General features: G+C 43.9%; 2 protein-coding genes across 3 annotated transcripts in view; both read right to left on the bottom strand.

Moving 5' to 3' along the window:
• LOC146976760 (protein NLRC3-like) overlaps positions 1-8875 on the bottom strand; it is a 32956-nt gene extending 24081 nt beyond the window's left edge. For both annotated transcript variants that reach the window (XM_085792522.1, XM_085792523.1), the window contains exons 1-3: positions 8706-8875; positions 7382-7488; positions 5312-7181 (exon numbers count right to left, since the gene is read on the bottom strand). In XM_085792522.1, the coding sequence (XP_085648648.1) occupies positions 5312-7181; positions 7382-7488; positions 8706-8860 (2132 nt within the window). In that variant the 5' untranslated portion in view covers positions 8861-8875. The remainder of the gene's footprint in view (positions 1-5311; positions 7182-7381; positions 7489-8705) is intronic.
• Positions 1-24623, bottom strand: part of LOC146976759 (NACHT, LRR and PYD domains-containing protein 3-like) — a 67572-nt gene that overhangs the window by 24083 nt on the left and 18866 nt on the right. Inside the window, exons 5-9 of the mRNA XM_085792521.1 lie at positions 23326-23499; positions 21385-21561; positions 15838-16011; positions 1661-1834; positions 856-1033 (exon numbers count right to left, since the gene is read on the bottom strand). Of these exons, the coding sequence (XP_085648647.1) occupies positions 856-1033; positions 1661-1834; positions 15838-16011; positions 21385-21561; positions 23326-23499 (877 nt within the window). The remainder of the gene's footprint in view (positions 1-855; positions 1034-1660; positions 1835-15837; positions 16012-21384; positions 21562-23325; positions 23500-24623) is intronic.

Below are 24623 nucleotides of genomic sequence, written 5' to 3'. Positions count from 1 at the left end.
TGGGACGAGAAAATCGTGGCAAAATCGTACAGTGTAAACCCGCCTTTAGTTAGTAGCTGCATCCTGTGTCAGTCTGATGTAGCTGTGTCTCTGTTTATAAACATTTAAACGAGCGCCAGGTGGATTGTTTATGAATGTCCAGAGACACTGATGCTGCTCTGTCAGGTCCAGAGGACACACAGGGACGATGGTGGACTGGAGTCTGTGTGTGACAGTGGAGCTGTTCTCAGATCAGTTCAGACTGCAGCGCTGGAGTCTCCTCCACTTCCTCTGGCAGGAACTGGTGAAGAAGCTGTGGTCTTAATGCTAGTAACCCCACCTACAGACACAGAAGAGAGGTGATGAATGACAGACTGTGGAGTCAGTGATGCAGCAGCCACTTAGAAATACTTTATTTAATCCCCAAGGGGAAATTTAAAGTCCTGTCCAGTCCTGTTCAGACCAGATGTGTCAGTTGTTGTTAGTCAGTAGTTGAGTGAGTGAACATTGGCCTGTAGTGAGAGTGAAGCCGTTTCCTGTAACATTGTGTAGAGAGGGGGGGTGGAACCACCTTCACACCTTTTCACACTGTATTGCTGTGTCTTCATCAACAACATGGATTTAGTCAATCTGATAGGAGTGATATGCAACAGGACGTAAGGGTCCTACTTCCAGGTTTGATCCTAACACCTTTACCTGATGCTGGAATATTTAGACCTTCAGCTATGGCATCCTGTCTAGATGTCTATGTCTAAATATCTTGTTGTGGATCTAAGTTACATGATGAAAACAACCTCCAGAAACCAGTTAAACTGCCCAGAAACCCTTTTCCTTCATGAGTTGATTGATCTGGAGGGAAACAGCTACAGACTTGACTGACCTCAGAGTCTCCAGTCTACAGTCTGGACTCTTCTGGAGATCACGCAGAACTTTCACGTCTGAATCCTGCAGGTTGTTGAACCTCAGGTCCAGTTCTCTCAGGTGGGAGGGGTTGGACTTCAGAGCTGAGCCCAGAGAAGAACAGCTGATCTCTGACAAACTGCAGAACTCCAACCTGAATAAAGAATAAAAGAAGAACAACATTCATACACCTCTTCATGTCAAAACTGATTGATCATTGCTGCTGACCTCAGGACAGTCTGTCAATATAGAATCAATATCTGATCAGACTGATCACTGACTAAACACTGACTCTAAGACTTTGATTCAGGACTGAACTGGACCAAAGTCTAAAGGTGCAGTCCTGATTCAAGACTAAGGTCTTTCTTGGTCCTGGTCTCAGGAAACTAAAACTACACACATTCAACTGAACACACACCTGTTGACAACCCCCCCCCCCCACACACACACACACACCCACCCACATCTTATGTGATGGCTTCAGACCAGTCAGTCTTTATTCAGTCAAATGCTCTGACTTTAAGATCAGATTCAAATCATCTCTGTGAACAAAATGAAGTCAAGTGAACAGACATTATTGATCAGACTGAGTGAACTGATCTGAAAGTGAAGAGTCATTGTCAGTGTGAGAGAAGAACAACTGGAAACATGAGACAACTATTTCAAACGTCCTTCATTCATCACATCAAAGTCAATGATTCAAGTTCTGAGTGAAGATCAATCAGGTTCAGTTGTGGATCAAAGATCTAAGATCTACAACAGTAACAGTCAGTGAACTGACCCCAGAGTCTCCAGTCTACAGTCTGGACTCTCCAGAAAACCACTCAGAACCTTCACTCCTGAATCCTGCAGCTTGTTTCCACTCAGGTCCAGTTTTCTCAGGTGGGAGGGGTTGGACTTCAGAGCTGAGACCAGAGAAGAACAGCTGATCTCTGACAAACTGCAGCTCCACAATCTGAATAAAGAAAAACAGATGTAGATCAAATCAGTGATAATGGATCAGATGTGTCCTGATCAATGATCAGCGTCTAAATGAGTAGAGGGACTGTGTCCTTCTGTTCTTGTGTTCTTCTGTTATTGGGCCTCAAAGAGCCTGAGCCCTATCAGAGCCTTTCAGACACGTCACATCTACAGTGGAAGGAAAATCAGCTCTTTGTGGAACATTGCAGCCTGTAAATCTGTTTGAACAGACACCAAGAATAAAATGATCAACAGTGAAAATGGACACAATAGATTCTGTTTTCAAGAACCAGCTGGAAATCCACTGGAACCTTAGAAACCTTTGATGTTTCCAGAAATCTCCAAACTGCTGCCATTCATCATCATCATCACTGATGTGACTTCAGCTTGATGAAATATTTGTTGAAGCTTCTGTCATGTTAAAATCAGCAGCAGAACATCTGTGAGTTTGATCCTCATCAAGTTTCTGATTTGAAGATCAAAATCTAGATGATAAAAACCAGAGAACTTGTCTCCATCACAAACACTCACTGGTCTCACCTTCTACTTGTAGTAATAAACACTGAGTCCTTTCTCTTCTCCAGCTCTTTGTTGAAATCCTCAACCAATGAACAAGTGACACTTCAAACATTTGACCTGAATACAGACAAAAAACTACAACAGACAAACTGACCTCAGAGTCTCCAGTCTACAGTTTGGACTCTCCAGTCCAGCACAGAGATCCTTCAGTCCTGAATCCTGCAGGTTGTTGTTGAAGCTCAGGTCCAGTTCTCTCAGGTGGGAGGGGTTGGACTTCAGAGCTGAGGCCACGACTTCACAGTGAGTCTCTGAGAGTCCACAGTGACGTAGTCTGTGATTAGAGAAAACATCAAATCTGTTCAAATAAAACTCTGATGTAAATAGTGAAAAGACAGTTGGTGCATGTGATGGTGGGACATGATGATGGGATGGTTCAGCTCATCTTCTCTCACTGGGATGATCCTCATGGCTCGGTCCTGCATCTGATTGGCTGGGCCCTTTTTAAATAGAGTCTATTTCCTCCTGAAGCAGCTCTGATGCTTCCTCTTCTTTAATTCTATTCAACAACAACATCCAATGATATCACTAGATGGTAAATGGTCTGTATTTATATAGCGCTTTACTATACCTGAACGATACCCAAAGCGCTTTACAGTACATCGCATTCACACACACACACACATTCACACACTGATGGCAGAAGCTGCCATGCAAGGCGCGAACCACGATCCATCAGGAGCAAGGTGGGTAAGGTGTCTTGCCCACTACGGGACAGAGCGGGATTCGAACCGCCAACCCTCTGATCATTGGACGACCCGCTCTACCACCTGAGCCACTGCCGCCCACAGATGTCAGTCCGGAGCTACAATAACATTCATGACCTTTGTAAAAGCAACAACCTAAACACCTCTGTTATAGGCAGAGTTCAATCTGACCATTCCTCTCTCCTCAACACAAGAGGGAGGGGCTCAGTCTGTCAGGTGATGCCCCTCCCAACAGCTGAGTTTAACCTTAAATCTTGTTGCCTTGGTAACAAGTTCAGAGCTGTCTGCAGTGACCAAGCTACTTTACTCACACTACGTACACAACGTAGCTTTGACCTATAGGAGTCATTTACAGTGAGGATGGGGCAGCCCCGGCGTCAGGGGGTCAATTAGGGGGGCAGTGCCCCCCCGCCCGTGCCTCCTTGCCCCCCCATTGGCTGTCAGAGGAGCAATGAGTTTTTTTTCCTGCTGAATTTTTTTTGGGGAGCAGTCATAATTTGTTTTGTGTGTCACATTGTATTCATTCATATTCAGTTAACTGAAATCAGTAAAATTTAAAATACAAACAAATATTTCATTATGATTTAATTCATTATGGAGATACGTCTCGGCTTGTGTCACGTGACGCGTACGTGCTGCTGCAAGTGACGCGCGGAAGTTTGTTTACATTCACACTGCCGTCTCGGAGCGAGAGGAAACGTGTAGGCTAATTAAAAACTGATACCAATGGATATTAGGAAATTCTTTTCCGACCACCGCCACAAACTAAAACTGCCTCTGGTAGGACAGAGCAGCAAACTGAGGCACGAGCCACAGCTGAGCAGGAGAACCATAACAGGTGTGTGAGTGTGCGTGTGCTCGCGCGTGTGTGTGTGTGTGTGTGCTTGTGCTGTGTGTGTGTGCGTGCGTGTGCTCGCGTGTGTGTGTGCTCGCGCTGCGTGTGCTCGCGTGTGTGTGTGCTCGTGCTGCGTGTGTGTGTGCGTGTGCTCGCGTGTGTGTGTGTGCTCGCGCTGCGTGTGTACATGCTGTAAAAGGCTTTATTCTATAATCATAGAAGGCTGAAAATCTCAGGACACAATTATTCAGCAGTATAAAGCTAAAGCATGTGTGGGTCTTATATTAATAGGCTATCTGACAGTAGCTACAGCTATCAACATAAAGATGAAAATAGGGCAGAAGTGTGGAAGGAGACAGTGAGCTCCATGGTGAAGCAGAGGAATCAGGCCCTTGAAGGCTGGTCCAGGGCGAAAGATTTAAAAACTGAGTTTTGTTTTTGCTCTCCAGCCACAGCTCCCCAGACCAGTTTAATACACTCTAGCCATTCTTGCCATCACAATGATAGGAACCCCAGTCAGTAGGCTACTGAATCTGTTTTTTTTTTTTATATGTTTTTTTATGTGAAGCAATGTTGTCTTTCCCCCCTATTTCTCCTCAGAGTGCACCAGAATGCCTCATTTATGTGTTATTATTTTTTTTTTTTTCTGGGGGACTGAGACAGACCCCCCTATTGCAAGTGGTGTGTGTGTGTGTGTGTGTGTGTGTGTGCGTGTACGTGTGCGTGTACGTGTGCGTGTGCGTGTGTACTTGTGAAGGGGGGACGACGACACTCTATTAGATAGCCTATTACAATATTTTTTAAAAGTGCGCCCCCCTGAAAAGATGTAATGCCCCCCCTTTGATTTGGTTCTGCAGCCGGGGCTGGGATGGGGGTTGTAAACGACCAGCCCCCCCCCCCAACTTCACCTCATCTTCAGACTCCGCCCACACTGACTCAGGTAACATCACCTGAGGACATTGATCAGACTGCACATAGCTCCCTCTGGAGACACTACAGCTTTAATACTACACAGTCCTACCAACAGCTGGAAACACTGAGGAGGAAGATCAGTGGAGCTGCTTTCATTTGTTTCATCAGGTTTGAATCAAACCAAAAAGTCAAAATAAACTCAACAAAAAACACTAAAGACGTGTTTTTATTCACTGAGCAGCAACAACACAACCAACTGAAGAATCTCCATGTTGGAGCTCACAGCTTTGACAACAGCTCCAGAAAAAACACAACTGACCTGTCATGGTTTAAAGTCAAACTTAGAAGAATGAGAATCAATGAAAACTGTTTTTTTTTAACTTGACAAAACTACTGATCTGATCCACTTATCAATAACTATATTGATCATGTCTGGACTCACTCAGCCTTCCTGCAGTTCCTCACAGCTGGGATCAGTCTCCGTCGTCCCTGAGCTGATGTGTTGTAGTTGCTCAGGTACAACTGGTCCAGAACCTGCTCTGACATCTGCAGCATGTAGGCCAGAGCTGAACACTGGATCTCAGAGAGTCTCTCTGATCTGTTCTCTGACTTCAGGAACTGTTGGATCTCCTGATGAACTGACTGGTCCTTCATCTCCGTCAGACAGTGGAAGATGTTGATGCTTCTGTCAGGAGAGATTTGATCACTCTCCATCTCCTTCAGGTTGTTGATGGTTCTCTGGATGGTTTCTGGACTGTTGTCTGTCTGACCCAGCAGACCTCCTAACAGCCTCTGGTTGGACTCCAGAGAGAGGCCATGAAGGAAGCGAACAAACAGGTCCAGGTGACCATTTCTACTGCCGAGGGATTTCTCCATGGCTCTCTGCAGGAGGTCATCCAGTGTTGAAGCATTACCTTGCTTTCCCAGGAACTTTTTGATGACCTTTGTGTTCCTGTTGGTGAAACAGTGGAACATGTAGACTGCAGCCAGAAACTCCTGAACACTCAGATGAACAAAGCAGTAGACTGTTTTCTGGAAGATCACACTCTCTCTTTTGAAGATCTCAGTACAGAGTCCTGAGTTCACCAAGGCCTCTGTGACATCCAGACCACACTGCTCCAGGTCTTCTTGGTAGAACATGATGTTTCCTTCCTCCAGCTGTTCAAACGCCAGCCTCCCCAGCTTCAGAAGAACTTCCCTGTCGGCCTCCGTCAGCTCCTGTGGACTCGTCTCATGTCCTTCACCGTACTTGTTCTTCTTCCTCTTTGTCTGGACCAGCAGGAAGTGTGAGAACAGGTCCGTCGTGGTCTTGGGCAGCTCTCCTCTCTGGTCTGTGGTCAACATGTGCTCCAGAACTGTAGCACTGATCCAGCAGAAGACTGGGACTTGACACATGATGTGGAGGGTCCTGGACGTCTTGATGTGTGAGATGATTCTTCTGGACAGATCTTCATCACTGGACCTCCTCCTGAAGTACTCCTCCATCTGGGCGTCAGTGAAGCCTCGGACCTCTGTTACCCTGTCAACACATGTAGGAGGGATCTGATTGGCTGCTGCAGGTCTGGAGGTGATCCAGACCAGAGCCGAGGGAAGCAGATTCCCCTGGATGAGGTTTGTCAGCAGCACGTTGACTGATGACGTCTGTGTGACATCAGACACAACCTCCCTGTTGTTGAAGTCCAGTGACAGTCGGCTTTCATCCAGGCCGTCAAAGATGAAGACAAGTTTACAGACAGCCAGCTGCTCTGCTGTGACCTTCTGTAATGCTGGATGGAAAACATGGAGCAGCCCGAGAAGACTCAACCGCTGATCTCTGATCAGGTTCAGCTCCCTGAACGAAAGCAGAACCAGCAGACTGACATCTTGGTTCTCCAAGCCCTCGGCCCAGTCCAGAGTGAACTTCTGCACCGAGAAGGTTTTTCCAACGCCAGCGACGCCGTTGGTCAGAACCACTCTGATGGGTCTCTGTTTCATTTTGTCTCTCTGTTGGAGATGCAAATATTTTGGGAACTTACGTCTCATTTTGTCAGAAACATCGTAATAGACATCACCTTTAAAGATGTCATTGCACTTGATTGGAGTGTCATAGAGGGTCTTCTTCTTGGACGTTGTCTCCAGCTGTCTCACCTCATGTTGGGTATTAACCTCTTCACTCTGTCCCTCTGTGATGTAGAGCTCAGTGTAGACACTGTTGAGGAGGGTTCCACTTCCTGTTCCACTTCCTGTTCCCTCAGTTCCTTCAGTCACTCGTTCACATCTGCTCCTCAGACTGATCTTATGTTGATCTAAAACCTCCTGCAGACCACCATCTGCTAAGAGACAAGAGACAGAGTCAGACTGAAGACAGAGAGTCTGACAATCTGATCAGATTATTTTCATCAGCTACAGAAAAACTACAGACAACAAAGAGAAGGTTTGAATCATCATCTTAAATGTCAGTGCTGTATGATGGAACAATGACTCTGGAGAAAACAACAAATGACCACATCAGCAGACAGATGTTCAGTCTCACTTTGTCCACAGCTGCTCTGATTGGCTGTCTGCAGCTCACCTCTGGTTCTGGGTCTTTGTCCACTGCAGGACAGCTGCTCGTCCACAGAGACACCGCTCCTCTTCTCTCTGTCAAGACATTTCAGTATCAGTAACATGTCACAGTCACTGGTCAACATCTCGGCTCTGATTGGTTAACCACCTCAAGGGGCAGGGCTGCAGTAACCAGAGGAGCAAGGCAAGGCAGTTTTATTTGTAGAGCCCATTTTTACAAACAGTTTGTCTCAAACGTCTTTACACAACATCCTCTGCCCTTAGACCAATGGTTCTCAAAGTGGGGTCCCAGGAGTCCTTGAGAGGGTTCAATGGGGTCTTTGGGTAGTTTTTTGCAAAATTTTACCACTTTTTCTAGAATTTTTAACTCTTTTGAGAAATTTTCTTTCTTTAAAAAAAAAAACACTTTTTTGAGAGATTTTATCACTTTTTTTCTAGAATTGTTTTTGAGAAATTTTACCTCCTTTTTTCTAGAAAATGTTAAACTTTTTTTTTAAAGACATCTTTCCATTTTTTTCCCAGAAATGTTTAAATTTTTTTAAACAACTTTTTTCCAGAAATTTCTCATAACAAATCAGTCTCAGAACAAATGTTTGTGTATTTCTGGTGTTTGCTTCAAAATGTTGTGCAATGGGGTCCGTGGTCTAATTTGTGTCAATTTAGGGACCTTGATGTAAAGAAAAGTTTGAGAACCACTGCCTTGGGCCCTCACATTGACTGAGGAAAAACTCCTAAGAAGATCCTTTTAACTGGGAAAAATTGGAGCAACGTCAGGGTGAGCAACAGAGGAGGGATCCCTCACCCAGGATGGACAGACGTGCAGTAGATGTTGTTACAGACAAGAAAACAGTTTTATAGCAGAGGGAAAGAAGAGAGAGAGAGTGCTAATGAGCTCCTGATCCAGATGCTGCTGTGGCTCCAATGAACCTGTGTTGGAGCTCTGGTCCAGTGTGAGGAGACTGAAGCTGACAACAGAAGCTTCAGCAGCTCTACCTGAGCTTCACTACATGTTGTGGAGAAGCTCAGACAGTCACAGACAGAAAACGCTGATTACTCCTCTCTATAAATTCACCATTGTGCTCTTTCAGCTGTTGGGTTTCTGATTTTTCAAAATAAAAGTCTCTCTGCATCAGCTGCTTTAATGTCTACTGTGACTTCAGTTTAAAGGCTCAGACGTGGGGATCGTACACAGAGTCTGATGGATCTGGTTCCTGGTTTCTCTCTGTTTCCTTCACACGAGTCTAACGACTGAATCATCTTCAGCTCAGTTTACAGTAGAAACCATCTCTTACCGTGACTCTGAGGGTCCAGGTTCAGGACTGAAGACAGGAGGAGGAGTTCTGGACCGGGCACTCTGCATAGACGGACAGATGGATCCTGTAGACTCTGAGGGTCCAGGTTCAGGACTGAAGACTGGAGGAGGAGTTCTGGACCGGGCACTCTGCATAGATGGACAGATGGATCCTGGAGACTCTGCTCTCAGTCGGTGTTTCTGACCTCTGCAAACACAAACATGTGTTTATTCATATCACATCAAGCACCCATCAGTTCTCTGATGACAGAGGCATTGTGGGAAGTCTACAGTGACATCAGCATCCAGCACCACACACTGTAGTGAAGGACTGATTGTCACTGACTGTAGCTACACACTGAAGTTCAACGGTCAGGCTGTAAAATGATCCTGTTTACTGTCTGGACTTTAGACTGGAGCAACCGGTTTTATGGTTTTATGTCTTTATGTTCCTGTTTTTAACTACGTGTCTTTGTTTTATACCATGTAGCTATTTTTCTCTTTTTTGATTTTACTATGAAGCACTTTGTGAACCGCTTCTGTGAAACGTGCTATAGAAATAAAGTTTACTTAACGTACTTAAACACACACACACACATACAAAGTTATTTCCTGTTCCAGTGATGGCGACGGCAGCAGCTCAACACACTAAACTAACCTCTGTTCCAGAGACAGTTTGGAGGTTCGCAGGTTTGTAGCAGGTCTCTTACTCTAAGAAGACCTGAACTGATGAAGCCTCTTGGATGAGAGGTGAAACGTCTTCCTAGACAAATAACTAATAGATAACTATGACCTGGACAAATGAGAATATTCACAGGTTTGTAGCAGGTCTCTTACTGTGACTCTGAGGGTCCAGGACTGAAGTCTGGAGGACGATCTTTGGACTCTTCACTCTTCACTGGGGGACAGATGGATCCTGGAGACGCTGCTTCGTTCCTCTCTTCCTCCATATTAACACTGGACTGCTCTTCAGTTAGTCTGAGAGGGAAACCAGTAACACTGACTGATTAACCCACACACATTGTGACCTTTGACCACTAAAGTCTTATCAGTTCATCCTTGAGTTCAAGTCGATGTTTGTGCCAAAGTTGAAGAAGTTGTGTCGAGGTGATACTGAGACAATGTGCTGACGAGACTGAGACAGACAGACGATGTATGACTCCACAGGGACAAACTGATCCACACACTCTAATAATACACTAATAATAATAATACTAAGATTAATACAAATAATGAGAAGAACACTCACCTTCAGTCTCTCCTGCTCTCTCCAGTCTAAAATGGCGTCAGTACCTGTGGCTCCTCCCTCTTCCAAAGGAAAGGAAATCACGTGTGTTGTTCACCAGGTGCAACTCGTTAGTGTGAATGCTGTCACACCACACATGAGCATTTCTGACCAATTTCACACTTTTCAATTAGTATGTATTGTGTCTGCCAGAGTGGATGACATCTGGTCCAGAACGCTGCAGCGAGGGTTTTGACAGGAGTTAGGAAGAGAGAACACATCTCTCCCACTTGAGCTCCTCTCCACTGGCTTCCTGTAGGATTTAGAATAGACTTCAAAATCCTTCTGCTGACTTATAAGGCTCTTAATGATAAAGCTCCAACCTATCTGAAAGAACTAATCATTCCTTACTGTCCTACCAGAGCACTCCGCTCCCAGAACGCAGGTCTGTTAGTGACTCCCAGTATCTCTAAAAACAGACTGGGAGGTAGAGCCTTCAGTTACCAGGCTCCTTTACTGTGGAACCAGCTCTCTCCATGGGTCAAAGAGGCAGACACTCTAACTACATTTAAGTCTAGACTTAAGACCTTCCTTTATGACAGGGCTGGTTCAGGTAGCTCTGAACCATTTTATAGCTACGCTGCTATAGGCTTAGACTGCTGGGGGACACATCTGGTTACATGGAGCCCTCTCCTCTCCTCTCCTCTCCGTCCTGGGTGAGGGATCCCTCCTCTGTTGCTCACCCTTACGTTTCTCCAATTTGTCTCTGTTAAAAGGGTTTTCCATGGATTTCTTCCTCAGTGGATGTGAGGGTCTAAGGGCAGAGGATGTTGTTATAATGGGATGTAAAGCCCTTTGAGACAAACTGTTTGTAAAAACGGGCTATACTAATAAAATTGCCTTGCCTTACCATCCAGGCTCTCCCCACTCCGGCAGCCGAGGAGGACGGACTCTTTAAATACCACACAAAATGGTAACGTGAACTCACTACATGACGTGATGTTATAAAAAATAATAATAATAATCATTTAAAAAAAAGGAAAAGAAATAAAGTACAGTGCAGTCAGAGGCTGAAGAGGAGCAGCAGCATCATTATTATAAACCAGTGGGTAGGATTAGATACTCATGTATACTGAGTTGCTTATGAGATGTTACTGTTTTGTTTTGTTTATTAATTTTTGCTGTTCATGTATTTCTTTTATTATCATTATTTACATACTGTATATATGTTGTTGTTTTTTTACATAGTCGTTACCATGATCGAAATAAAGATATCAATCAATCAATCAATCAATCAATCAATCAATCAATCAATCAATCAATCAATCAATCAATCAATCAATCATTTAATTAATCAATCTGGAGTGACAGAGCTCAGGTGTAGGTAGTAGTAGTTACATAGTCGTTTCCATGATCAAAATAAAGATATCAATCAATCAATCAATCTGGACCAACTCAACTTCCACAGTCAGTAAAAGCTTCAAATCAAAGTCTGGTGCAGAGAGCTGGGTGAAGCCATGTCCGCTCCCAGCAGCAGGTGAATCAGGCTGCTTCTCCCATCGCCACATCGTCACATCAGACTGGGCTCCAATCAAGAAACAAAGGCCCAATGGAAACAGGGCAAAGGACAGCGCCCCCCTCAGGCAGGGAGGGAGAACATAACACAGCAATGGAGCATTGACAGGTGAAGCTCAGAGCAGCTTCATGAGCTTTAAGTCCAGAGACACTGATGCTGCTCTGTCAGGTCCAGAGGACACACAGGGACGATGGTGGACTGGACTCTGTGTGTGACAGTGGAGCTGCTCTCAGATCAGTTAAAGCAGATATCAGTGGAATGTTTTTGTTAATATAAGTCCTAAATAGTCCTATTTTCCGTCAGCAATCACTTACATGAAGTATTTCAGCCTAAACACGAGTCTCTCCGTCACTCTGCTCTGCTGTAACCCGAGGAGAAAATTTTCCTTGTGGGATACAAGTGTTATCCAATGAGGGGAGAGAACGGCATGAAGGGCTGTGTGTGCAGCCAAGGGATGCGCGTGAATGTGGTGACGTAGCACGAGGACCAATTGATGCCTGACAAGGGCGGGGGCTGCTAACTCATGGTGCGTTCAAGGAAACTCGTACTTTGTGTTTTTCCTTCCTGTGAAGTCATACCAGTTCGATCTGGTACGAGTTCACGGGTCGGAAGTTACGAGTGGCCGTTATAGGGAACTTTCACAGACAACAGGACGGTAAAAACACGAGCTACGGGTTACCTGGAACGCTACCAAGTCGTAGTTGTGACTTGAAGCTGTAACTTACGGTTTCAAAAGCCTGCCTTGAACACAGCATTAGCCGAAACGGCCGTGCCGCTGTTATCTGCTTTAAGACTGCAGCGCTGGAGTCTCCTCCACTTTGAGGAGATGAACGACAGACTGCTGAGTCAGTGATGCAGCAGCCACTTCAGTCCTGTTCAGACCAGATGTGTCAGTTGTTGTTAGTCAGTAGTTGAGTGAGTGGACATTGGCCTGTAGTGAGAGTGAAGCCGTTTCCTGTAATATTGTGTAGAGAGGGGGGGTGGAACCATAGATATATAAACGTAGATGCCGCGTTCCATACTGCCGAACAGCGCCACCATGCGTCTGCTGGCCGCCATGTTGTGCAGGGCATAAGTTCTAAAGGACTGCCGTTCTAAACACTGTAACCATGGTTGTAACCCCAGATTTTGATTAAATCTATTCACAGGCGTCATTTACGCTGGGGACGTTAACTACATTATCCTAGAAGCAGCTGAAACACTGAGCACGGCGCAGAGCTTCCTGTACGCCGGAGCCAACTCGCAACAATGTAGCTTCAATTAAGTCGTTCTCTGACTCTTTTTTCTGTCATCTCCCGCTTTGGACAAAGAGGGATTTCAAGACGCACCATAGACTGTATAAAAAAGACGCACCACGGTGATATGGGTGCAACAAAGTCCCTGTTAACAAAATCAACATCTAATCTGTCCCTTCAAATTAAAGTTAGTGACTGTTTGGAGCAGCAGCTGACAGTGACAGTTTTCTCATCACTAAACCTGAGCCACCATCAGATCCACTCAAAGTCTCTTATTGTATATTCTGTGTTTTTCCTCTCTTTAACCGTCTCGTTTCAGTTTTTGCCCGGACAACCTGCATCTGGTGCGCATCTGCTGTTTCTCTCGCGCTCACTCGCTCACTCTTGATCCGCATATGAATATTAGCCTATATAAAAAAATAAAAAGGAAAACACACAGAAGCGCAAATTGAAATGACCTACTGTAGTGTAGTCTAACAATTCAGTGACCTAGAGCTGTAGATCTGTAGCCTATATCCCCAAAGAAATTTAAATCAAACGCAACTGGACTCAGTTATTTTGTCTAGGAAGACGTTTCACCTCTCATCTAAGAGGCTTCATCAGTTCATGTACGCAACTGATGAAGCCTCTTGGACCTGGACAAATGACCTGGACAAATGAGAATATTCACAGGCTTAGACGTTCTGTGTCCTGCACAATATGGCGGCCCCGCTGACGTATCGCTAGATATAGAACGCGGCATCTACGTTTATATATCTATGGGTGGAACCACCTTCACACCTTTTCACACTGTATTGCTGTGTCTTCATCAACAACATGGATTTAGTCAATCTGATATGAGTGATAGATGCAACAGGATGTCTGGCGCCTACTTCCTGGTTTCATCCTAACACCTTTACCTGATGCTGGAACATTTAGACCTTCAGCTATGGCATCCTGTCTAGATGTCTATGTCTACATGTCTAAATGTCTTGTTGTGGATCCAAGTTACATGATGAAAAAAACAACCTCCAGAAACCAGTTAAACTGCCCAGAAACCCTTTTCCTTCATGCGTTGATTGATCTGGAGGGAAACAGCTACAGGCTTGACTGACCACAGAGTCTCCAGTCTGCAGCGTGGACTCTTCTGGAGATCATACAGATCCTTCAGGTCTGAATCCTTCAGCTTGTTTCCACTCAGGTCCAGTTCTCTCAGGTGGGAGGGGTTGGACTTTAGAGCTGAGCCCAGAGAAGAACAGCTGATCTCTGACAAACTGCAGTCCCCCAATCTGAATAAAGAATAAAAGAAGAACAACATTCATTCACCTCTTCAAAACTGATTGATCATTGCTGCTGACCTCAGGACAGTTTGTCAATATGGGATCAATATCTGATCAGACAGATCACTGACTCCAATACTTTGATTCAGGACTGAACTGGATCAAAGTCTGAAGGTCCAGTCCCGATCCAGGACTAAGGTCTTTCTTGGTCCTGGTCTCAGGAAACTAAAACTACACACATTCAACTGAACACACACCTGTTGACAACCCCCCCACCCCCCACACACACCCACCCACATCTTATGTGATGGCTTCAGACCAGTCAGTCTTTATTTAGTCAAACGCTCTGACTTTAAGATCAGATTCAAATCATCTCTGTGAACAAAATGAAGTCAAGTGAACAGACATTATTGATCAGACTGAGTGACATGATCTGAAAGTGAAGAGTCATTGTCAGTGTGAGAGAAGAACAAGTGGAAACATGAGACAACAACTATTTCAAACGTCCTTCATTCATCACATCAAAGTCAATTGCTGTGTCCGAAATCACCTCCTACTCACTATATAGTGACCACGCCATTTTGTAGTGGTGTCCGAATGTTTAGTGATTATTAATGTTCACTATATAGTGCACTGAATCTATCCCACAATTCACCGCGAAATGTAGTGAGCATCCGATGGTCACTAACCGGAGCAAGATATCCCATCATGCATTGCGGTCACGGATCGACGCCGTTAACACGCCGGTCCAGAACGACCGGTGTAGCTACCAAATAAATGCAGTAGTGCAGCAGCCTCAATAAATGTGTCCAGCTGCCAGAGTTGTCCGGTCGCGGCTTCCACAGACTCCCACAACAAACGTCAGAGCAAATTTCCTAACAAGCGTTATAAACTGACCACAGACTCTGGATAGTGATGCTAATTTCTGTTAGCCCGTCTATGGTGTTTTACATTAACGTTAGCATTAAGCTAGCGGACGTTAAGCTTAGTTGTGACACTGGTGTTTTGAATGTTGTTTCAAACTATGTGGGTTTGATTGAACATCTTTGATGCTTAAATATATATATATTACCGCTTAAAGCTCCAGTTGGTAAGTTGACGAAAGTGAAAGTAAACTCTGCGACTTGGTCGGAAATTTCAAGACAATACTCCGTCAGGTCCCTTTATGAACCTCTGCCAAAGAGTTTATAAACCGTCTTTGCCTCTGCCAAGCGCCCCACACACACACAGACACACACAAAGTAGCCATAAACGCACCCACAGAAGATGTACCGTATCCATAGCACGACGTGTAGGAGCGGCGATTGGCTGCTCCTCCTGCTCCCTCTACCTGACAGGTGGAGAATCGTCGGGCGCGGTGGATTTTGGCAAATACGATTACAGGCTGTAGGTGGAGCCAGAGGAGTTGGATTTTGTCCTAAATTACTCATTTAATGTCTGACCATCAGAATATAGTGACAGTTCCAGCAAATATGACTGAATAATTGTTACCAACTGAAGCTTTAATATATTGCTTTACTCCTCTACACCGGCTGTTATCATGGTTGTATCCATGGTACCTGCACCGCCGTTACAATCGCGGTCGGGACGTTTTAATTACGCGACGTAATACGTCATTAACTGTGCGGCGGTGTAGTGTCCGAAAGTGTTTTTTTATTTGACCAGTGAGTCCACTATATAGTCCACTATATTGAATTCACTATATAGTGAGTAGGGAGGAGGGGATGAGGGAGTGATTTCGGACACAACCATTGATTCAAGTTCTGAGTGAAGATCAATCAGGTTCAGTTGTGGATCAAAGATCTAAGATCTACAACAGTAACAGTCAGTGAACTGACCCCAGAGTCTCCAGTCTACAGTCTGGACTCTCCAGAAAACCACTCAGATCCTTCACTCCTGAATCCTGCAGGTTGTTCCAGCTCAGGTCCAGTTCTCTCAGGTGGGAGGGGTTGGACTTTAGAGCTGAGCCCAGAGAAGAACAGCTGATCTCTGACAAACTGCAGTCCCTCAATCTGAATAAAGAACAAAAGAAGAACAACATTCATTCACCTCTTCATGTCAAAACTGATAGATCATTGCTGCTGACCTCAGGACAGTCTGTCAATATAGAATCAATATCTGATCAGACTGATCACCAGTGTTTGGTAGTAACGCCACGTAACGCTGTTATTCTTTCAGTAACTAATAACGTAACGCGTTGTTTTTTTTAAATCAGTAACTCCGTTTCTGTTACCAAACGCTGTGTTACTCCGTTCCTTTTGGTGAGGTTTTACAGCGGCACACACTTCCTATAACATTTCAGCGATCAATAAAGTTTCATTGAATTGAAAGAAAGACAGAGCACAGACACCAGAGACGTTCAGACACTAAGCGCTTGGTGGCCGCCCTCTAGCGTCCCACACACAATCAAACAAGCTCCATGAAGACTGAGGACTGGACAGGTCAGGGCAGGGCATGACGGCGAGCTAAGGTAACGTTAGCTAATGCAGCATCCAAGACCGAAGCCGTGTGCCAGTTCAGGCTGCAGCCCCTGAATTGGGACACAGCTCGAGTGTCACAGCGAGACACACAAGCACCCACTCCACCGAGCAAACGGTGAACACAGACGATCTCTCCGGGTAAACACAGCTGATCGATCGAGAAAATAATTACCGCTGGAGTGAATTTACTTTTGTCACTGAAAACAGGTTCTTAAACGTAACTCGAGATTTTTTTGCAGTTCTGTTAGGTCAAGCTGCTGTACGCTGACATCATGCAGCATGATGATGACGATGATGGTAAAATTTTACAGATAAAAACACGTGTTTTTTCATCAGCATCAGTATAGAACTGAAATGAGGGTTAGACGGGAATTCAATCAACCTTTATTTAATGGGATCATTGAAAAAAAACGTTTTAAAGTAACAAAAAAGTTACTTTCTCAGTAACGCATTACTTTTTGGTCTAAGTAACTGAGTTACTGAGTTACTAGCACAACACTGTTGATCACTGACTAAACACTGACTCCAATACTCTGATTCAGGACTGAACTGGATCAAAGTCTAAAGGTCCAGTCCTGATCCAGGACTAAGGTCTTTCTTGGTCCTGGTCTCAAGAAACTAAAACTACACACATTCAACTGAACACACATCTGTTGACAAACCCCACCCACCCACATCTTATGTGATGACTTCAGACCAGTCAGTCTTTACAGGGGCGCCGATAGGGATTTTGGGCCCCATGAAAATAATCTTTACCCCCAACTCAGTGGTGAAATTTTTTGATGCTATTTTACATACAATTATCCATTTTAATGGTATTTTCTGCTGCACACACCACAGATTTTCTCCTCTGTTCTTACTGCACGTCTTCTATTTAATTTTTTTAAAGGGTTTATGCTTTTTAAACCATTAAAATTGTTCAAAATGATTTTCATTTCATTAATTTTAATTCATCTTTCCCATAACAGATTCACCTTTGTATTGTTTTGAGACTGTAGTAAAAAATGTTTTATTTTTATTATTATTATTATTATTATTATTATTATTATTATTATTATTATTATTTCAACACACACAGCTGCTCACCTCCTTCCTCATGTGGGGGCACTGGGGCTGGGGATATTTATTCTTTTGTTCAGTTTAACGGCGGTTGACAACCGCTGACGGGTATTTCTTCTTCTGTTCAGTTCATGACACGGATGTATAATAGATCCATGGTTCGGTTCCTGTTGTTGTTTGTTGATGTTTCCCTTTACCAGGCGGACTGTGAATGCTGCAACAAGGAGGTGGGACTTCCGCCAGGTGGCTCATTCCGACCAATCAGAGGCTAATCGCAGCAATGCACTTCCGTCAGGCCAGACTACCAGGGCATTGAAAATAAAACATTTGTGATTATATGTTAGTTAATAACTTAGTGTCATTATTTTTTCTGTATTATCATTTCATCATCATTAGGGGCCTCTCAGGGCCCCCCTCAATCATGGGCCCCTAGAATCCGTCTCCTTTACCCCCCCTTTTCGGCGCCCCAGAGTCTTTATTTAGTCAAACGCTCTGACTTTAAAGCAGGAGTAAGCGGAATGTTTCTGTTAGATAGTTCACCCTAGAATGATATTTCGCTCATTATCTACTCACCCTCATGTTGACTAAGGGCTGGAAGAATTTTCAGAGTCCACCGTCCCTTCTCTGAGTTACAGGGGGTCTTGGCGTAGCAGTGCATTTCAATGCAACGGTTGCAAAGGGACACCAGAGCTCTTCGTAAAAAAACACACACAAAAAAACATCCAAATACCTCCATGATGCTCGTATGTAATGTCCGTCTTGTGCTGAAGCCCCAAATTGCGTAATTGTCCCGAAAAAAATTAAATAAGTCTATATTTTAAGCTTGTTTGTAGCGGAAGCTTCTCGAAGCTCCTCTTCCTGGTCCTTCCAAATCTCGCGTGATTCGCAGTAACCGCACTGACGCCGGCGCAAATCACGCGAGATTTGGACGGACCAGGAAGAGGAGCTTCGAGAAGCTTCCGCTACAAACAAGCTTAAAATATAGACTTATTTAAAGCAGAAGTAAGTGATATATTTGTGTTAATATAAGTCTTAAATAGTTGTATCTTCCGACAGCAATCACTTCTACAGAGTGTTTGGTCTGAAACACGGGTCTGTCAGTCACTCTGCTCTGCTCTGAGTCGAGGAGAAAACATTTATCGTATCCTACAGTTTTTATCCAATGAGGAGAGAGAACGGCATGCAGGGCTGTGTGTGCAGCCAAGGGACGCCGTGAATGTGGCGACGTAGGGACAAGGACTGTTATGGTGCGTTCAAGGAAACTCGTATTTTTCCGACCGTGAAGTCGTACCAGTTCGATCTGGTACGAGTTCACGGGTCAGAAGTTACGAGTGGCCGTTATAGTGACTTTCACCGGTAAAACAGGTCGGAAAAACATGAGTGGGTTGCCTGGAACGCTACAAAGTCGTAAGTTGTGACTTGAAGCTGTAATTTACGATTTCAAAAGCCTGCCTGGAACGCAGCATTAGCCAAAACGACCGGACCACTTACTTCTGCTTTAATTTTTTTCGGGACAATTACGCAATTTGGGGCTTCAGCACAAGACGGACAATACATACGAGCATCATGGAGGTATTTGGATGTTTTTTTTTGTGTGTTTTTTTACGAAGAGCTCTGGTGTCCCTTTGCAACCGTTGCATTGAAATGCACTGCTACGCCAAGACCCCCTGTAACTCAGAGAAGGGACGGTGGACTCTGAAAATTCTTCCAGCCCTTAGTCAACATGAGGGTGAGTAGATAATGAGCGAAATATCATTCTAGGGTGAACTATCCCTTTAATATAAGTCTTAAATAGTTGTATCTTCCGACAGCAATCACTTATATAGAGTGTTTGGTCTGAAACACGGGTCTGTCAGTCACTCCGCTCTGCTGTAAGCCGAGGAGAAAACTTTCCTTGTATCCTACAACCTTTATCCAATAACTGAAAATGTCTCAAACAATATCAGACTACGGCAGCCCACAACGTCACGTCAACAACGAAGGTGATTTAAACATGTACCCTCTTTAAACCTCTTCTTTCACCACCAAAAAATCGTCATATAAACAAAAGCAAAGAACAAAAATGCAGTTTTTATCTCATTAAAGGTTTAAACAAGCCTGCTCACTGAACACAAACAAACCCGGAAGTCATTTTCGAGTGCCAAAAAATACGGACATTCGTCAATCATAGACCCACTAAAACACTGAATAAAATTACAAGCTTACCCTCACTTTAAAGCTGAAGATGTGCTGGACAAAACTGGCCGGTTCAATTGTATCCATCGTGACCAGATAATCCATAGTAGTGTCACGTTTCCCCGCAATTCTAATGCTAAAGTCATTCTCCGTCAGACTGCGCACCCGCTTCGCGCAGGTCTGGTGGCCTGTCAATCAAAGTCACGGGAGTGACATGTTTTTCGTCAAATAGCAGAGACTCTAAGGTGTCACCTGATATATAATGATCCCTGATTGGGCAAAGCTTAAGCTTACATCCAGCTGGTTCCTGTGGTTGCCTCTCCCCCTAGTGTCACCAAGTAAGCAATACAAGTCTCCACAAAAAGTGTGTTTTTGCTGCCCCAGTTTTAATGTAATAATGAAAATAATAATAAAAGACAATATATGTGTCTTGTTATTCACATAAGGTTCGTACAACGACGTATTCGGAGTCTGGCTTTATTCAGCAACTCGGCAGTACAACAACACGGATGTATTATCTGGTACAACAGCACTCAGCTAGTGTGTATCCCACAATTCCCCGGGCTCACAACACCATACTGACGTCACTCCCCCTTCTTAAAGGCACTGAACACTATTATAACATAATACCACAATATGAACTATTTAAAATGTCCTTGTTAATTTAAGCCATCACTGGTGGTTGTGGGATGTTTACTTCTGGAGTTATAAAGGAAAATAACAATATAATACAGGCGAAAATAGGTCAAATTCATGTTTGATGGGTTTTGGACACTAAATATTCATCCCCCTAAATTAAATTAAATTTTCAAATGACATTTTACTTATGTAACTGGTGTTCCTAAAAGGCGTCAAGTTTGTGATTGGCCCCAACAGGTTATCTGTTGGAAAAAAAAAAAATCTCACTAAAATCTTGCTGTGTGCATTTTAGCCAAATTGGACAATTTTGGACAGGTTTGGCACACTAGAGATCGCCAAGGGACACTGTTTGGAAAAAAAAAAGTGCCTCAGTAGTTTTACATATCATATCATAGTTTTACATATCAACCTAAAATTTGGTACACATGTGGACAGGGAGTGTGTGAACCATATATGTAAAATTCAACCTGTTTTATAATTAGGATTTTGAAATATCACATTTTCACCAAAAATTTCAAACTCGTTTTTTTTTTTTTTTTTTTAAATTCTATTTTCAGAAGCTCTATTTTTTATGGAATGAATTATATTTATATATTTTATGAATCAATTCAATATTTTATAGATATAGATGTAAAGTGACAAAGGTTGTCTTTCATTTAAGCCATAAACCATAGTTGTGGTATTAGTACTTCTGTAGTTATAAAGCTTTAATTGCAGTGATACAAAAACAGGCGGAAATTGCCAAAAATGGCCTCTGCATGAAGAGGTTAAGATCAGATTCAAATCATCTCTGTGAACAAAATGAAGTCAAGTGAACAGACATTATTGATCAGACTGAGTGAAATGATCTTAAAGTGAAGAGTCATTGTCAGTGTGAGAGAAGAACAAGTGGAAACATGAGACAACAACTATTTCAAATGTCCTTCATTCATCACATCAAAGTCAATGATTCAAGTTCTGAGTGAAGATCAATCAGGTTCAGTTGTGGATCAAAGATCTACGATCTACAACAGTAACAGTCAGTGAACTGACCTCAGAGTCTCCAGTCTACAGTCTGGACTCTCCAGAAAACCACTCAGAACCTTCACTCCTGAATCATGCAGGTCCCGGTTTGTGCTCAGGTCCAGGAATCTCAGGTGGGAGGGGTTGGACTTCAGAGCTGAGCCCAGAGAAGAACAGCTGATCACTGACAACCTGCAGTTCCTCAATCTGAAAAAAGAATAACAGATGATACAGATGATTTGTGTAGATCAAATCAGTGCTAATGGATCAAATGTGTCCTGATCAATGATCAGTGTCTAAATGAGTAGAGGGACTTTGTCCTTCTGTTCTTGTGTTCTTCTGTTATTGGGTCTCAAAGAGCCTGAACCCTATCAGAGCCTTTAAAGGGATAGTTCACCCAAAATTGAAATTTCACCCTCATGTTGACTAAGGGCTGGGAGAAGTTTCAGAGTCCTCCGGGGCTTCTCTGAGTTACAGGGGGTCTGGGCGTAGCAGTGCATGTCCATATAACGGTTGCAAATGGATACCAACTGTCTTCGTAACAAAAAGACACACCAAAAAACATCCAAATACCTCCATGCTGCTTGTATTTAATGTCTGTCTTGTATTGAAGCCCCGAAATGCAAAATTGTCTGGAAAAAAATTAAAGCTTGTTTGTAGCGGACGCTTCTCGAAGCTCCTCTTCCCAGTTCGTCCAAATTGGACGAACTGGGAAGAGGAGCTTCGAGAAGCTTCCGTTACAAACAAGCTTGAAATATAGACTTATTTAATTTAACGGATAACTCTGAAACTTCTCCCAGCCCTTAGTCGACATGGGGGTGAGTAGATAATGAATTTCAGTTTTCAATTTCCAAATTTCAATTTTGGTGAACTATCCCTATGACACCTGTTACGGTCACTTTCGTAGGTGAGAGGGGGCGGCTGCCATATTGTGTAATGTTTTGATTGGTTGCCTGGTTACCTGACCACTTAAGTCTGACGTGAGCGGATGGAGCAGGGGATGCTGGGAAAAAGCCAAAGAGAGAGCGGCGTGCTCTGACGAGGCGGCCCCGCAGAGAAGTGAAGAAAGTTGACAAAGCTGCCTACGGAGAATCCCCTCCACCTTCAAGATTGATTTATCGTTTTAGTTATTGTCTCGTCTAAACACAAATGAATTGACAAAGCCGCGACTGCGTGACGACGGACGGAGGTCGATACACGCAGGACGCCGAGCTGGTGGCCGGCCCGGTGCCACTGGAGCTGCACGCCGGTTTGCCAGGGAAGCCTCGCTGACCAAGCTACAGGTGATGAACGTGAAGCAGCCGGTGAGTCAAACATTGAGCAATATGGCAGCGAATCCCACCAGGCTCCAGGTTTTCAGCAATAGAAATATGTGCACCTGTGCCATCCCTGAAGCCTAGGCTGGTTAGAGCCTTAACTGTAAAACTTTAATTACCAGGGTGACGTAGGTCGCGACACACATGTCACATCTACAGTGGAAGGACAATCAGCTCTTTGTGGAACATTGAAGCCTGTAAATCTGTTTGAACAGACACCAAGAATAAAATGATCAACAGTGAAAATGAACACAATAGGTTGTGTTTTCAAGAACCAGCTGGAAATCAACTGGAACCTTAGAAACCTTTGATGTTTCCAGAAATCTCCAATCTGCTGCCGTTCATCATCATCACTGATGTGACTTCAGCTTGGTGAAATATTTGTTGAAGCTTCTGTCATGTTCAAATCAGCAGCAGAACATCTGGGAGTTTGATCCTCATCAAGTTTCTGGGTTGAAGATCAAACTCCAGACAATAAAAACCAGAGAACTTATCTCCATCACAAACACTGACTGGTCTCACCTTCTTCTTGTAGTAATAAACACTAAGTCCTTTCTCTTCTCCAGCTCTATGTTGAAATCCTCAACCAATGAACAAGTGAAACTTCAAATATTTGACCTGAATACAGAAAAAAAACTACGACAGACAAACTAACCTCAGAGTCTCCAGTCTACAGTTTGGACTCTCCAGTCCAGCACAGAGATCCTTCACTCCTGAATTCTGCAGGTAGTTGTAGCTCAGGTCCAGGTGTCTCAGGTGGGAAGGGTCGGACTTCAGAGCTGAGGCCACGACTTCACAGTGAGTCACTGAGAGTTCACAGTGACATAGTCTGTGATTAGAGAAAACATCAAATCTGTTCAAATAAAACTCTGATGTAAATAGTGGTGAAAATACAGTTGGTGCATGTAATGGTGGGACATGATGATGGGATGGTTCTGCTCATCTTCTGTCACTGGGATGATCCTCATGGCTCGTTCCTGCACCTGATTGGCTGGGCCCTTTTTAAATAGAGTCTATTTCCTCCTGAAGGAGCTCTGAGGTTTCCTCTTCTTTAATTCTATTCAACACCAACATCCAATGATATCACTAGATTTCAGTCCTGAGCTACAATAACATTCATGCTCTTTTTAAAGCAACAGCCTAAACACCTGTTACTGAGTCAGGAGAAGGTCACAGAGACTCAGAGCGTCATGGTAACTGCAGATGGACATTAGCTTGAAGCTAACTCTGCTACAATGCATCACATGGGAACATTTAGCCTGTGTGTAATATTGTACATGGGCCCATTAGAAATAAAATAGAAAAATAAAGTCTATAACAACCATAGTGAGTCAGTCACACACCTGTGTGTGCAGTGTGTGAGAGGAGCAGCAGAATGAGAATAAATGACAACAACAGACTGATGGAGATGATGTTTGCTGCTCACATGCTACTGGATTCACTGGAGATGAGAAACACCAGCTCCAGGCCAGTTGAACCTCTGTTATAGGCAGAGTTCAATCTGACACAAGAGGGAGGGGCTCAGTCTGTCAGGTGATGCCCTTCCCAACAGGTGAGTTTAACCTTAAATCTTGTTGCCTTGGTAACAAGTTCAGAGCTGTCTGCAGTGACCGAGCCACTTTACTCACACTACGTACACAACGTAGCTTTGACCTATAGGAGTCATTTACAATGAGGATGGGGGTTGTAAACGACCAACCCCCCCCCAACTTCACCTCATCTTCAGACTCCGCCCACACTGACTCAGGTGACATCACCTGAGGACATTGATCAGACACTCAGCTCCCTCTGGAGACACTACAGCTTTAATACTACACAGTCCTACCAACAGCTGGAAACACTGAGGAGGAAGATCAGTGGAGCTGCTTTCATTTGTTTCATCAGGTTTGAATCAAACCAAAGAGTCAAAATAAACTCAACAAAAAACACTAAAGACATGTTTTTATTCACTGA

This window comes from Trachurus japonicus, chromosome 12 (genome assembly GCF_045865225.1).
Source record: "Trachurus japonicus isolate A0001 chromosome 12, Traja_1.0".
NCBI lineage: Eukaryota > Metazoa > Chordata > Actinopteri > Carangiformes > Carangidae > Trachurus > Trachurus japonicus.
The sequence above is the reverse complement of the archived record's forward strand: the minus strand, read 5'-3'. Positions and strand labels throughout refer to the sequence as shown.